Here is a 16,804-nt window from a genome sequence, read left to right as displayed (position 1 = left end):
CCTTAAATTACGTTCTCTGTCGGGTCAACGATGATTAATATATGCTTACATTTATATTTTACTTATATTTCTTACCTTTGATTCTAATATTTCAAAATTTTTCTTAATTAATTATCTTCATTCGATTTATTTATATTCGATTTATGTTCGGCCTATACTGGTTTATATTTGGTTTAGATTTAAATTACTTAGCATATATTGATCATCACAGAAACAGAGAACTTCTTGTCGTTTTTTGCCTTCATTCTGGGTGGTTGGCCCCAGTTGAAGTCATCTAGATTGTCGGTAAAAAGCGATAATAATAATTTTTTTTTTTTTTTTTTTTTTTTTTGCGTTTTCTTAAGTCCTTGATGGTATTCTTATTATTGGATTGATTTACTTTTTCTAATGATATTCTATTTTATATATATATTTTTTTTTTTTTTTGCCCCATAGGAAAAAACAAGGAATTGACATTCATTCTTGCAGAATGGTGCTCATTTATAACTGTCTTCTATCAATTCAGTTCCTTTTTGATTCATTTAATAACTTAATTCTCATACCACATTTTACTTGTGAAAACTTTTTAAGAAAGTATAAATAAATAAATTCTATTAATTAAGTTAAATAAATAAAGCAATGGCCAGATTAACCCCGGGGGCTCACATCTGGTGAGTATGGGCTTGGCACACCCAGGGTCCTGAGCTGGATATCATCCTTCTTCTCTTTCTTGGTGATCCCTTCTACTTTTCTCTCTCTCTCTCTTTCTCTCTCTCAGGGTAACTCGGGAGCTTTTTTTTTTTCCTGGTGCAGCATAAGCCTCAGGCTTCCTTGCATCATACGGCTATTAATAATAATAATAATAATAATAATAATAGATGTTTAAAATCAAATAAACCTAAAAGTAATATTTTAATTTATGCTGTAAATTAAAACATTTATTATGTAGTATTTCATAAATCTCTTATATATTCTCATTTCATAGTTGGAGAAGCTAGTGGTAAGGCTTCCAAAACTGTTGCCCGTCATATCCCAGGTAACAGTAACATAGATAATGTGAGGGCACAGACTGGGACTTTGGCAGGTGAACTGGCTAAAGCACGACAGGTTGGTGCTATTTCATATTTTTATTGCTTTGCTGATAACAAATCTAAATATATATCTTTGACCATTTCTTACTGAATTCTACATCAGTAAACACTCAAAAATATAATTATATTATATATACTGGATGATTGTTTTCTGCAGCAACACGATAGAGAGGCAACCAGAGAAAGTAATACGTTTGATCTGGTTATCAGCAATCATTATTTGTTTAAGAATTTGCAGATAAAGGAACCACTAGGTGGTAGTGATCACAGTGTACTGATGTGGGATTTACTTAAAGAGGTAACTACTATCAGGTGTAAAGGGAAGAGTTTTTGCTTTCGTAAAGGTGACTACAGTGGTCTCAGACAGTTTTTAAATTCTATACAGTGGGACCAACTGATGATGTTACTATCAACAAATTCTAATTGGGAAGCATTCAAGGAAGTAATCGTGGAAGCTACTAGGCTTTTCATACTGATTAAGTAATACTGTTCAAGGTAGGCCTGATTGGATGTCAGATGAACTAATCAGACTCTTGGCAGAGAATAAAAATGCATGGGATGCATATAAATTATCAGGTGACACAGAAGCCTATGGTAGATATAAGCTAGTCTGTAATCAAGTTATAAAGGAGGCTAGGCAAGTGAAGGCATATTACAATAAATTTTTGGAAAAGGATGCTAAGAAAAACAGCAAGGACTTCTTTACTTATATAAACTCTAGAAAGAAGGGGATTAGCATTAGCAAAAGCACATGATGCAAGAAAGCAAGCTTATATAGAATCAGCCAAAAAAAAAAAAAAAACCTTATTTCACCCAACCACTCGCTCCAAATGTTTGTCAAGTTCTGCCTTGAATTTATTTAAGCTATCAACTTCTACGACAGATGGAAGTTTGTTCCAGTAATCAACACCCGCTGGCTAAAGGCAGACTTCTGCACATCTATCCTACAACCGTCTTTCCTCAATTTGAATTTATGCCCTCTCAGGCGATTATTCTGAGTAAGAGGAAGAATCCCATCAGCACTGAGCATGCTCAAGCCATTCAAGCCTTTATTCACCTCAATCAGATCACCTCTCAGGTGCCTGGTCTCCAGACACTGTAATTTGCAAAACGTAATCCTTTCTTCGTAAGAGCAACCCTTTGTTCCATTCACTAATCTTGTTGCTCTTCTGTGTACTCGATCCAGCAGCTCTACATCCTTCTTAAAATGAGGCCTGACCATTGCCTTATACAAGGGGATAATCACCTCCTTATCCCTGCTGGAAAAATTCCTGTATATCATTGACAAGACACCATGAACTACTCTTGCAGATCGTCTGCACTGCTCAGAAAACTTCATATATGCCTGCACAAATTACCCCGAGGTCCTTTTCATTCTCTACCACTATCAGTGTAGTACCACAGATTTGATACGTTACTCTGGGGTTACTGCTTCCCATATGCAGCACTTTACATTTGTCAAAATTAAACTTCATTTGCCACCTCTCAGCCCAACCTTTCCAGATCCTGCTGCAGCAGCGTACTGTCATCATTCATTAACAACCCTGCCAACCTTCGTATCGTCTGCAAACTTGGACATTAAGCCCGATATATCATCATCAGTATCATTTATAAATACAAAAACAACAACGGACCCAACAATGAACCCAGAGGGACTCCACTAATAACATTAGTCCATGAAGAAAAGTGTCCATTGATTAACACTCTCTGTCTTCTCCCACTCAACCATCCCTTTATCCATAGTAGCAATTTGCCTCCAATGCCACACTGCTCCAATTTGTGCAGCAGTCTTCCATGTGCAACAGTATCAAAGGCCTTTCTAAGATCCAAATATATGATATCAAAATTATTCTTTGCATCCAGTTCCTTTGTGACTACATCATAGTATCCAATCAAATTGGTCAGATGAGACTTCCCGTTAACAAACCTGTGCTGTGTCAGAGCTATAACTGAAGTCTTGTCTAGATGATAGTGCAATGCTTCTTTAACCAGTGCCTCCATTAATTTACCTGGAACAGAAGTTAAACTAACAGGTGTGTAATTTCCTATCTCCCTTTGATCCTCCTTTGTGGATTTGGGTCACATTTACACATCTCCAGTCCATGGGTACCTCCCCTGAGTCCAAGGAAGCTCTCATAATTATGGCTAAGGGTTTGCTTACTTCCTTTGCCGCCTCCTTTAATATATCTGGATAGATTCCATCCACCCCAGGTGCCTTTCTTATGTGTATCTTCAACAATTTCTCCTCCACTTTACTCTCAGTTATTATAAGATTATCTAGCTTACTGCCAGAGTTTAATAAGCCTCTGGCATTCCCCTCCATGAATAACTCCTCATATGTGAATGTAGATGCAAAATATTCGTTGAGTTTGTTAGCTACCTGAGCAGGATCATCAATAGTTGAACCATCCATATGAAGTGGACCAATCTGATTCATCCCCTTCCTTCTAGAGTTTACATAAGTAAAGAACTCTTTGCATCCTTTGCCAAAGATTTCTCATAATGTGCCTTTGCCTGCCTAACTTCCTTTGTGACTTGGTTACAGACCAGCTTATATCTATCATAGGCTTCTGTGTCACCAGTTATTTTATATGTATCCCATGCATTTTGTTTCTCTGTCACATGTCTAATTAGTTCATCTGACATCCATTTAGGCCTAAATCTTGAACAATATTTCTTAGTTGGTATGAAAAGTCTAGTAGCTTCCAAGATTAATTCTTTGAATGCTTCCCATTTTGAATTTGCTGTTGGTAACATCAACAGTCGGTCCCATCATATAGAATTTAAATACTGTCTCAGACCACCAGAGTCACCTTTACGAAAGCAAAAACCCTTCCCTTTACCATTGATGGTAGTTAACTCTTTGAGTAAATCCCACTTCAGCACACTGTGATCACTGCCACCTAGTGGTTCCTTTATCTGCAGATGCTTAATGCATGAAGAATCACCACTGATAATCATATCAAGAATATTACTCCCTCTAGTTGCCTCCCGAACATGCTGCTGTACAAAACAATCATCCAATAAATCCATAAAAGCCTTGCTAGTGTATGAGTGACCAACCCACAAATTCCAGTCAATCTCTGGGAAATTAAAATCCCCCATTATAAGACACTCTGATTTACTCTATTTCTCACTCTATTTCTCTGCACAATTGCTCATTAAACTCATTAGATTCATTAGGCCTATAACACACACGTACTCTCATTTTTCTTTTCCCACTGCTTATGTCACACCAATCAGACTCAACGTTGCATTGTCCATCAAAATCAATTGGATGCACTTCCTTAGATTTTACGTGTTTCTTAACTAACAGCGTAACCCCTCCTCCTCCTTTCCTGTCCTGTCTATCCTTTCTGTACACATTGTACTCCCCAAATTCCAGTTCTGCACTGCTTATGTCTGTGTGACACCATGTCTCTGATATCCCAACAATATCTTCCTTTGATGTGTTGACTAGCACTTCAAGCTCATCGAATTTATTAACTATACTCCTAGCATTGGTGTACATGCAAGTATACATGCACCTGTTTCTACTCTTAGTTACCCTAACAAAGCCCATATATTTACTTGTTCCACTATGACTCCCAGCAGTCCTGGAAATTCCCATTGCCTTGCTTTCCAGGCTGCTGCTCAATTGCATTAATATCGAACCATTAATATCAATTGGTCCAATTGATATTAATGGTTGGACTGTTGATGATCCTGCTCAGATAGCTGACAATCTGAATGATTATTTTGTGTCTACGTTCACGCATGAGGAGTTATTAAGGGAGAAGAATGACAGAAGTTTATCAAACTGTAACACGGTGCTTAATGATTTTGTTAATACTAACTGAGAGCAAAGTGGAGGAGAAATTGTTGAAGTTAAACATAAGAAAGGCACCTGGGGATGAATGGGATCTATCCAGTTATATTAAAGGAGGTAAGAAAGGAAGTAAGCAAACCCTTAGCCATAATTATGAGAGCAGCCTTGGACTCAGAGGAAGTCCCTACAGACTGGAGATGTGCAAATGTATCCCTAATTCACAAAGGGGGATCTAAGCTTGACACGGGTAATTACTGACCAGTTGGTTTAACTTCTGTTCTGGGGAAAATATTAGAGTCACTAGTTACAGATGCATTGCAGACAAGACTGCAGTAAAAATTCAGATACAGCATGGGTTTGTTAAGGGAAAGTCTTGTCTCACAAATTTGATCGGACACTGATATGGTTACAAATGAACTGGATGCAAAAATTAATTTTGATATCATATACTTGGATTTCAGAAATCCTTTGACACTGTTGCACATGGAAGACTACTGTACAAATTGGAGCAGTATGGCATTAAGGGCAAGTTGCTACAATGGATAAAAGGGAGGTTGAGTGGGAGAAGACAGTGAGTGGTAATCAACGGACGCTGCTTTTCGTGGACTAATGTTATTAGTGGAGTCCCCTAGGGTTCTGTGTTGGGTCCACTATTGTTTTGTTTATTTCTCAATGGTATTGATGAAGATATATCAAGCTTAATGTCGAAATTTGCAGATGATACAAAGGTCGGCAGAGTTGTTAGTGACAGTAATGGCAGTGTGCTACTGCAACAGGATCTAGAAAATTTGGTCAGATGGGCTAAGAAGTGGTAACTGAAGTTTAACCTTGACAAATGCAAAGTACTGCATATGGGTAGAAGTAACCCCAGAGAAACATACCAACTTTGTGGTACTACACTTAGGGCGGTAGAAAATGAAAAAAAATCTGAGAGTAATTGTGCAGTCAGATATGAAGTTTTCTGAGCAATGCAGACAGGCTGCCAGAGCAGGTAATGGAGTCAGTGATATACAGGAATTTTGCTAGTAGGGAAAAGGAGGTGATTAACCTTTTGGCAATGGTCGGGCCACTCCTTGAGTACTGTCTACAAGTCTGGAGGCCTCATTTTAGGAAGGATGTAGAGTTACTTGAGCGAGTACAGAGAAGGGCTACAAGATTGGTGAGGGGAACAAAGGGGTTCTGCAAATTGCAGCATCTATAGACTTGGCACCTGTGAGATGATCTGATTGAGGAGTATAAGGCCTTGAATGGGTTGTGCAGGCTCAATTCTGATGAGATTCTTCCTCTTGCTCAGATTACAAACCTAAGGGGACAAATTCAAATTGAGGAAAGACAGTTATAGAATAGATGTGCGGAAATTTGCCTTTAGCCTTTAGTAGTTTATTGCTGAAACAAACTTCCATCTATTATTGTGGAACTTGATAGCTTTAATAAATTCAAGGAAGAACTGGGCAAACATTGAGAGGGAATGGATGTGTGAAATGATTATTTATTTTTTTTTTTTTGGCTGATGCTACAGAAGCTTGCTTTCTTGCATGACATACCCCTACGACTACTAGTGCTGCAACCTGTATTTTTTTCTAAGTACAGCTTGTGTGTAATTATTCCATACAAGTTTTTCATAAGCAGACAAATCCTGAGTTATATTTGTATTTCAGGTGTGATTCCTTTGTACACCAGGTCTCTTGATTATAACCCGATTAAATGCTGTTCTATGCAAGATTATCACAGTTGTGAAATTAACAGGCTAGTAGCACAGCTTATTAATCACAGTTATCCCCTCTCCTTAACGAATAAGGAAATACAATATTAATTCACAATACTAATACTACAATATTACTTCACAGCCAACTGTGCCGTAATAAAAAAAAAATTCATTTTATGTGTATTGTATATTGCATCTTGGCAATCCAAATTTAATACAATTTTCTGTAATATCAGTGTTTTATTAGTTTTTAGATAGAATTACCTAACCATTTTCAGTTAACTGATCTTGCTCTGCAAATTCTGTTATATTGAATAGACAGACATTGTTTATAATTTTTGTATGCACATAATGTGATTTGTTATACCACGATGTCACCCGTTGTACATTATTTGAGTGAGTAAAACTTTACAAGAATTACATTAATGCCAAATGCACAGGGGCATCCTCCTTGATAAAGGTCTCAAAAAAGCCATGTCCAGCCTCTGGAAGGATTTTGTGTATTTATGGTGGGCTAAGGGTTATAAAATTTTTATTTTGTTCCCAAGCAAAGGAATACTTAGTATGACTCTGTCTTTAGAAGTGAGATTAGTGTTAAAATGATTCAAGTTGGATGACCATGCAACGAGTATCAGGCTCATCATTTTAGTTACTCCAAGATTCATGTCAATAGTTAAATAATGCAAGATCATCTTGATAGAAGTGAAGCAATAACACGATGATAGCATTGATTTGTTAATAGTAGTTATGCCTGACCAATGGGATTAGCTAGCATAACGGTGTCACAAAGGAACTGGATGAAAAGAATAATTTTAACATCATATACTTAATTTCAGTATTTGATAGTATATAACAGAGCTGTAGTGCTCAATGCGTTCTACGATATTAATATGTAGAAGAAGAATAAGAGAAATTTACCTCAATATGATACGTAGAACACTTCCATATTAGTATTAGTATTAGTAACGGCCGTATGGTGCAAGAAAGCCTATGGCTTATGCTGCACCAGCCAAAAAAAAAAAAAAAAAAAATCCGAACAAAACAATGATAAAAACAAAAATTAAATAAATAAATAAATAATAATAATTAATAAATAAATAAAAATAATAAAATGAAATTAAAAATTAAATAAAAAGGAAATTAATCCTATCATCCTATGCGCTTCCCTTACCCGAAAGTACTATCCAGATGACCTTTGAATTTCCCCAAACTGTCGGCCTCTACCACCCATGAAGGCAACTTATTCCAGTAATTTATAACTCGCTGGCTAAAATAAAACTTCCTGCAGTCCAATCTAAACATTTCCCCGCGTAACTTGAATTTATGTCCCCTAGTTCTAGCATCATTTATAATCTTGAAAATTTTGTCCTCATTCATTTTACTGATGCCTCTCAGAGCCTTAAACACCTCAATCAAATCTCCTCTAAGGTGTCTAGTTTCCAAACTCTGCAACCCACATATTCGAAGTCTTTCTTCATAAGGACGCCCTTTTGCCGATCTCACCAGGCGAGTTACCCTTCTTTGCACCCTTTCAAGAAGCTCGATGTCTTTCTTTAGGTGCGGTCTCCATACTTGAACACAGTATTCCAAGTGTGGTCTAACATAGGCCTTATATAATGGGATTATCACGTCCCTATCTCTACTTGCAAAAGTTCGATAGATCATCGATAGGACACCATGGACCTTCCTTGCAACCTGTTTACAATGCTCAGAGAATTTCATGTCTGACCGTATCGTAACACCCAAGTCCCTTTCCTCCAGTACTGGGTTTAGTTGAACTCCACCAAGTGAATAAGTTATTTTGGGATTACTGTTTCCCAGGTGTAATACCTTACACTTTGTTGGATTAAAGCACAGCTGCCATTTTTCTGACCATTCTTGAAGTCTATCTAGGTCTCTCTGAAGAAGCTCAGCTTGACAGTGATCATTAACTACTCTACCAATTTTAACATCATCTGCAAATTTAGACATCACGCCCTCTATCCCTTCATCAATGTCGTTTATGAAAATTAAAAACAACAGTGGGCCTAATACTGATCGTTGGGGAACCCCACTTCTTACATCAACCCAATCTGAGGAATAGCCATTTATCACAACCCTCTGCCTCCTGCCCTGAAGCCATCCTTCTATCCATCTAAGGATTTTCCCAGTGATTCCAACCTGTTCCAGCTTATAAAGCAACCGCTCATGTGGGACTGAGTCAAAAGCTTTGCTGAAATCTAAATAAACAATGTCGAAATTATTCCCTAAATCCAGCTCGTGAGTGACCCTTTCGAAATAGCGAACCAGATTTGTTAAACATGATTTTCCCTTTACAAAACCATGCTGAGTATCCTTGAGAATTTCAATTCGATCCAAATGATCCTGAATTCCACCCTTGATCAATGCCTCCATGATTTTCCCTACTACTGAAGTCAGACTGACAGGTCGATAATTTCCCACTTCACTTTTAGAGCCACCCTTATGTATGGGAGATACATTTGCACTTTTCCAATCCAAGGGAATCTCCCCAGAGTCTAGTGATGCTCGCATAACCAGCCTCAGTGGTTCAATGCACTCGCTTGCCGCCTCTCTCAAGATTATAGGGTATATTCCATCAACTCCAGGAGCCTTACTAGTCTGTAGGCTTGAAAGTTTTTTCATTAAATAATCTTGCGAAATTTCAGTATCATTAATTACATATTTTTTAACTTCGCTCCCACAATTTCCCATTGCCACAAAAGGCTTTTCATTTGTAAATATCGATGCAAAATAACTGTTGAGTTAATCTGCAACGGCAGCTGGTGTATTTATTACTATCCCCTTTCCCTTACGTAAAGGTCCGATCTGGTTTGTCCTGCTCTTCTTGGCATTTATATATGTGAAGAATTCTTTATCCCCCCTCTTTGCTCTGTTTGCTAGTGATTTCTCATAAACTGCCTTTGCCTGTCGAACCTTTTCTGTGGCTCTATTACACATCACCTTGTAGCTGTTATAGGCTTCAGTACTTTTTATTGCTCTGTAACGTTTCCATGCCACCTTTTTCTGCTCAAGTAATGTGGCAACTTCACTATTCATCCAACTTGGAACCCTTCTCGTGGAGTATTTTTTTAATGGTATATACGCATTCAAGGCATCTGTGATTAATTTTTTAAAGCGTACCACAGTTCAATTGTATTCATTCTCTGCGCGATATCGACCCAGTTAATAGAGGCCATGTAGTACCTTAAGGCATCGTAATTTCCTTTTCTGAAATTAAAACCCATTCCTTTGCCTTTTACTTCTGCTACCTCTCTCGTCATCATCCACCGTAGAACTCCGTGATCACTTCCTGCTACTGGTTCCTCTACTGTCAGCCCTGTTATGTCATCTGATTCATGTGTGATGATGAGGTCTAGGATATTCTTTTCTCTAGTACTTTCCCTGACATGTTGATACAAATAATAGTCATCTAGTTGATTTAAAAATTTTGTTCCCCATGTCGAGTTTCCTTCCCATTTACTCCAATCAATTAGAGGCAAATTGAAATCACCCATAATAAGGCATTGACGCATACTTGCCCATTCCATTTGCATGTAGAGGCTTTTGTCATAGTCTTCACAATCACCTGGTCTGTAGATTACGCCTACTCGCATTGTACCTTTGTTTCCAACTATCTCACACCATACAGACTCTATACTAGCATGTGAAATGTCTGAATCTGGGAAAGCTATCGTCACACTCAGGCTGCTTCTGATAAGAAGCATTACCCCACCACCCCTTCTATCTACTCTATCCTTCCTAAATACATTATACAAGCCGTACTGAAACTCATCATCCCCAATTTCCGGGTGGCACCACGTCTCCGTAAACCCTATTATGTCCGCGTTACTTGTTTTAACCAGCAGTTCGAATTCGCTCATTTTATTGACGACACTTCTAACGTTAATGTATAAACAATTAAGATTTACTGTTCTTGTATATTTAACAACCCTAACACAACCCTTGAAGTTTTTTAGGCTCTCTTCCCTGATATTAGCTACCTGCTCACGTGAAACGTCTTTGCCCCCAGAACATCTAGATAATACGTCCAGTTGGGGTAACAGATAAGAACTCTTAAGGTATGTGCAAGAGTTACATTGACCAATATTATCAGATAAACGCGTGTCAGTATTACCCACATCCCCCCTAACTAGCAGTTTCCCTGAGCCTTTAAGGTATCCTCAATAATACTGGCAAAAACTTTTGCACCACCTTTGTTTAAGTGTATCCCGTCTCTACAAAACAAATTCCTTCTACCTACAAGTGTGGGCCATGCTGATAGAAATTTACCCCCTAAAGCCTTGCAGATTCCTTCAAGTCTTGAGTTAATCCACAAGGCTCTTAACATATAATCCCTCCTATCGTGTCTGGGCAGAATTGCAGACACATAGACATTATGGCCTAGCTCGCGACATTTCCTCAGCATGGTCCTGTATTTTTCCAACAAATCGTCAGATCGTGTACATTTAATATCGTTTGTCCCCACATGAATAATAATATTTTCTTTACCCCCTTTAAAATCTGACAGTCTGTTGGTGACATCATCAATAGTTGCTCCCGGCAGACATACTCTCCAGAAATTAAAAGGAATAAAAGATTAACACAAAATGATTACAGTAAAAAATCAATTGAACACAATTCAAAAACTAACTAAAATTCAAAAAACAATATAAAAAAATTAAATAAAAAATCAATTAAAGTTAAACATAAATTTTAAAAATGATTTTCCTTCCTGAAGCAGACAATACTTTTCGACCATGTATCATGATCACAGGAATGGAAATTACGAAGTGTGTGAGCTTGAATCTTAAATAGAGAGATTATTTGTCCTCATGCGTGCATGTGAAATGCCGCAATTATTAGTCTTCGCGCGTGCTCACAAAAGATCACAAATCAGAGAGTAGATGTAGACAATGAATGTTAATAGAATTTTCATGTAATTTACTTTCGACAGTTTCTACAATTAATAGTCTATGATTACGTTGGGCACTAAGTATTTTAGCCTCGTTAAATAAAAATGTATGTTTTTCGTTAACAGCATGAAAGGCCAGTTCTGACACTTCATTTTTTTTTTAAATTGTTTTTGAATTTTAGTTAATTTTTGAATTGTGTTTAGTTGATTTTTTACTGTAATCATTTTGCGTTAATCTTTCATTTGTTTTAATTTCTGGAGAGTATCATACGGAAGTGTTCTAAGTATCATATTGAGGTAAATTTCTCTTATTCTTCTACAAATATTAATTTCAGTATATACTGATGTTTGATACTATACCACATTTACAATTGTATAAATTGGAGCAATGTGGTACTAGGAGTAAGCTAATATTATGGGTAAAGGGATGGTTAAGTGGTAAGAGATGAAAAGTGATTATAAATGGATACTGATCCTCATGGACTAATGTGATGGGTAAGGGATTGGTGTTGGGTCCTTACTGTTTTTAATATTTGTTAATAATACTGATGTAAGTATTATAACTTTTCTGATGATACAAAAGTAGACACAGTGGTTAATGACAGTAATCAAGGTATGCTACTTCAAGATTTGGATAAACTAAGTGGATGGGCTGAAAAGGCGACAATTGGTCCTTGAGGTTGTTATAGACATTCTCTCAGATATGCCAGACAAGCTGTACTTGCTTCCTGGGTCTTTAAAACGCTGATGGTACTGATATTCGGGTGACACTCAAGTCAAGTGGACCCAATTTCGGCAAATTCCGGAAGGTCTGTGACAGCCAAATCCTCTGCTTGCACCTTCACGATGATGGGACTGTAGTAATCCTGGGTATAACCTCCATGCACAAGTACATGGTGGGTGACCACCCAGGTGTGAACCAACATAAGCAGGAGTTGAGTTGTGGCACCCACTCCACATAGAGGAATGCCGCCCCTCTATGTTACCAGGCAGTACTAGGTGGTAGATGACTCTCATCAACAGGTGAAATACCACCACTTTGCTTATTGGAGGCTTGAAGTGGTGGAACCCATGTTTAGTCTCTAGAGCTAAGTTCTGGTCAACCCTTCCCTATCTCTTCCATCATGCAGTATGATTGATGACTTTTGAGGTTATGATGAACGTCGTGGCGAGATCCAGTTTTCCTAACATTTCGAGGGTACAGCTCTAAAACGGTGTTCGCAGGCCGGCCGCTAGTTAGTACACCGGACTGAACCTATTGGTAACTCTCTAGGAGGCTTCCGGATCAGCTAGTGTATAATCTTGCTACCTCTACTCTGCCAGATAGTGACTGGAGAGAGTCCGAGTAGTGTGTATGCGAGGAGCATTGTCGACGCAACGTTATGTCAAGGATCTGGGTATATTCTTACCATGTGTACGCCATATCCATAAATTTGATTACTTCATACAGCATGTCCCACCCACTTTTTCTTACTATTGAATACACCATGAATTGTCAAACTAATAGAGCAAGCTTATCTGCGAAAAGATCTAAACCTCCCAAGGGCTTCCTAATTCATTTCACACATATATAAGCGGTCTCAATTCCAATCTCAACGATGTCCATTTCCACTTGCAGTCTGCCAAACCCCATGTACTTTTTTCTGACAGAATCTCAGTTATCGGTTGATTCAACTACTGCTCATCGCAGATGCCCAAATTATTCGCTGTATGATTCCTTTCGCCTCAAAGGTGGTACTTGTGCATATGTCCATTCTGATATTCCCTGTCAGAGACTTGGCAATTTGGAATCTCCTCTCTTTGATCTTCTCTGGCTTAAAATCTCTCTACCTCATTGTGTCAAATTCATCTGTTGTCTCTACCGTTCTCCCAACTCCAGTAATCACTTGGAGCTCTTTGACTTCCTCTTTTTGCAACTTGACTTTCTCCAGTCCAACTTTCCTAACAGTGAGGTAATTTTCCTTGGTGATTTTAATGTTCACAACTCCAGCTGGCTTCCGTTTTCTAGTCACACCGATCCAGCAGGTCGAGATGCTGAGGCTTTTGCAATTACTAATGACCTAGCACAGATTGTTCATTTACCTACAAGAATACCAGACAATCCTAACCATACAGTCAACATGCTTGATCTTTTTCTCACAAACAACCCTTCTGAGTACACTGTTGAAGTGAGAGGTCCTTTAGGCACTTCAGATCACAACTTGGTGATTGTCTCTTCTCCAATGGAACCTTTATCTCATGGCTATTCCCAACCTCGTGTTGTTTGGCATTACAAGAATGCAAAATGGCATGACCTGCGAGACTTTTCTTCTTTTCCTTGGTCGGAATTACTGTTTTAAAACTTCTGATGTCAACGTTTGCTCAGATCGTGTCAGTGAAATTATTCTTGCAGGAATGGAATCCTCTATCCCACACTCCACTTTAAAATCTCGTCCTTTATCTAAACCTTGGTTTTCCAATAAATGTGCTAAGGCTGTTCAAGAGAAGAATGTTGCGTATCGTAATTGGCTTGTTTCTAATTCTTCAGTTTCATTTTCTGCCTACACCAAAGCTCGCAACAATTGTAAAGCAGTTATTAATCAGTCCAAACTAGATTTTGAACAGGCTAAGAGAAGAAAACTTGCTTCTTGCCCTAATGGGAGTTGAGCATTCTGGTCTCTTGTCAAAGTCTGCAACTTTTGCTCATCTCTGCTCCCACCTCTGTGAAAACCAGATGGTTCTATTGTCACTTCAGCCAAGGATAAAGCTGACTTGCTAGCATCCCGTTTTTCTTTCCCAACTCATGTATTAATGATCTTGGAAAAACACCTCCCACCATTCCCAGTACACTCCATTCAATGCCTCCTGTGGTCTTTCATCAAAAGAATGTCATAAGGATTTTGATGAATCTTGATGCTAAGAAAGCTCCAGGTCCTGATGGTATTTCTCCACTTGTTCTCAAAACCTGTGCTCCTGAACTTACTTCTTTGCCGCCTTTTTTCACTTTCTTATTCCAAAGGTGTTTTTCCTTCTGCTTGGAAATTTGCTCATATCCAGCCAGTTCCTAAAAAGGGTGAAAAATCCCTCCCATCCAATTATCGTCCCATTGCAGTTACTTCTACTCTTTCTAAAGTAATGGAGAAATCAATTAACCGCCAACTCTTAAACTACCTAGAAACCTTCCGTCTGATCAACGATTGCCATTATGGATTCCGTCTGTGTCGATCGACTGGTGATATTCTGGCTTATGTTACCCATTTATGGGCTAATTCAATGGAAAGGTTTGGTGAAACACAAGTAGTTGCTCTTGACATCTCAAAGGCTTTCGATCGTGTTCGGCATAAAGGTCTTCTAAACAAGCTTCCATCTTATGGTTTGCCAACTGTTTTTAGTAATTGGTTATCCAGTTTTCTCTCTGATTGCTCACTGAGGGTGATGGTAGATGGCTCTCTGTCTTCTAACTTCTCCACTAATGCCGGTGTCCCCCAAGGTTCAGTTCTTTCCCCCACTCTTTTCCTCTTGTATATTAATGACCTTCTTCCATTGACTGGAAATCCTATCCATAGTTTTGCCGATGATAGCACATTGCATTCAACTTTCCATTTTGAGGAAACTTGTCCTCCTCAATCAGCTTCAACTTCTCAAAAATCTGCTACCAATTCCTTAAATGCCGATCTTCAGGTAATTCTCCGAGGGGCAAAGACAACTTAGTTGATTTCAACCCTTCTAAAACTCAGTCTTGTCTTATATCTCATAAAAAGGATTCTTCTGCTCCTATGCTTGTCTTTAGTGACACTCCGATTTCTAGGCAAAATGATATATCTCTTTTGGGGATTACCCTGACTTCTAATCTCTCTCTCTCTTGGCACAAGCACATTACAAATATTGCTTCCTCTGCATCAAAAAAACTTGGTTTTCTCTTTCGCTCTCGGCGTTACTTTTCTTCCAAACAGCTGCTCACTGTATAAATCGCAAATCCGCCCTGCCATGGAATATTGTTCCCACATCTGGGATGGTGCCCCCAAAACCTCTCTCAGGCTTCTTGATTCCATTCAGAAGAGGGCAGTTAGGTTAATTAATGATTCATCTGTAACAGAGTCTCTCCACTCGCTTTCTCATAGACATACTGTTTCTGCTGCATGCCTCTTCTACAGATACTTCCATGGGCACTGTTCTTCTGAATTGGCTTCTATAATTCCCGCTCTCTCTCTTTCAAAACAGTCGAACACATGCCGCCACCAGCCAACATCCATTTACTGTCCAACTTCAAACTCACAGAACCAACTTCTCATCTTCCTCGTTTATTCATTCAACTTCCGTATTTTGAACAACCTTCCTTCATACATATTTCCTGAAAATTAGTCTACAGAAGTTCAAGTCCAATGTCAACAAATATCTTCTTTCGCCTTCTCAACCTCCAACCCAAGCACGGTACTAAGTACTATAGGTTCTAATACCTCTCGTGTTTGGGGTTCACATAAAAAAAAAAAAAAAAAACTGAGGTTTAACATTAATAAATTAGTATTAGTAAAGGTCATATGGTACAAGGAAGCCTAAGGCTTATGCTACATCAGTCAAAAAAAATATATTAATAAAATAAAATAAATACTTAATAAATAATAAAAGAGACGACCTATGCATTTCCCTCCTCCCATTGGTAACTATCCAACTGACCTTTGAATTTCTCTAAACTATCAAACTATCGAAACTACTTGACTATGCATGTAGATAACTTATTCCAGTAAGTTATAACTCGCTGGCTAACATAAAACTTCCTGCAATCCAGTCTAGACATCAACAGTATTCAGAAGTTCTTTTGTAATAGATTCAGTTCTAAGGGCAAAAAGGGTTGCACTCAGTACAGTCCCATGTGGAACTCCTTCTTCCTGCAAGAATGTCTTAGAAAGGGAGTCAAAATATTGGACTTGAAAAGAACGATTCTATAAAAAGTTCTTAATAAATATAGGTAGGTTGCCTCGTAGACTGACACAGTCATCTTACACATGCATTTCTGCTGAGGGCAGATGACTGTCCTATGTGTGAGAATTGTGACACCTATTTAAGTATACATCACATTTTAACCGAGTGTCCACGTTTTAGACATGAACGTGACTTTTATTTTACCGAATTTAGTCATCTGGCTGAGCCTTATACACTCAGTCAGATTTTATCTGACAATGACAACGTGTCTGCTGTTTTTAGCTTTTTAAAATCTGTAAGCCTTTTTACCCGTATTTAAAATTGAATTGTTATTCCTTTGCTGATATATTTTTTACTTTTATACCTTTAATATCTATGCTATATCTCGACATGGTGGCCTAACTAATTAG

General features: G+C 38.2%; 1 protein-coding gene across 4 annotated transcripts in view; it reads left to right on the top strand.

Annotated features, from left to right (window-relative positions):
• LOC150080903 (syntaxin-binding protein 5-like) overlaps positions 1-16,804 on the top strand; it is a 795,970-nt gene that overhangs the window by 751,428 nt on the left and 27,738 nt on the right. For all 4 annotated transcript variants that reach the window (XM_090381037.1, XM_090381035.1, XM_090381034.1 and 1 more), the window contains one exon: positions 965-1,086. In XM_090381037.1, coding sequence (XP_090237163.1) covers positions 965-1,086 — 122 coding nt within the window. The remainder of the gene's footprint in view (positions 1-964; positions 1,087-16,804) is intronic.

This window comes from Mastigoproctus giganteus, chromosome 9, assembly GCF_048544385.1.
Source record: "Mastigoproctus giganteus isolate SK-2022 chromosome 9, ASM4854438v1, whole genome shotgun sequence".
Taxonomy (NCBI): Eukaryota; Metazoa; Arthropoda; class Arachnida; order Uropygi; family Thelyphonidae; genus Mastigoproctus; species Mastigoproctus giganteus.
The sequence above is the reverse complement of the archived record's forward strand: the minus strand, read 5'-3'. Positions and strand labels throughout refer to the sequence as shown.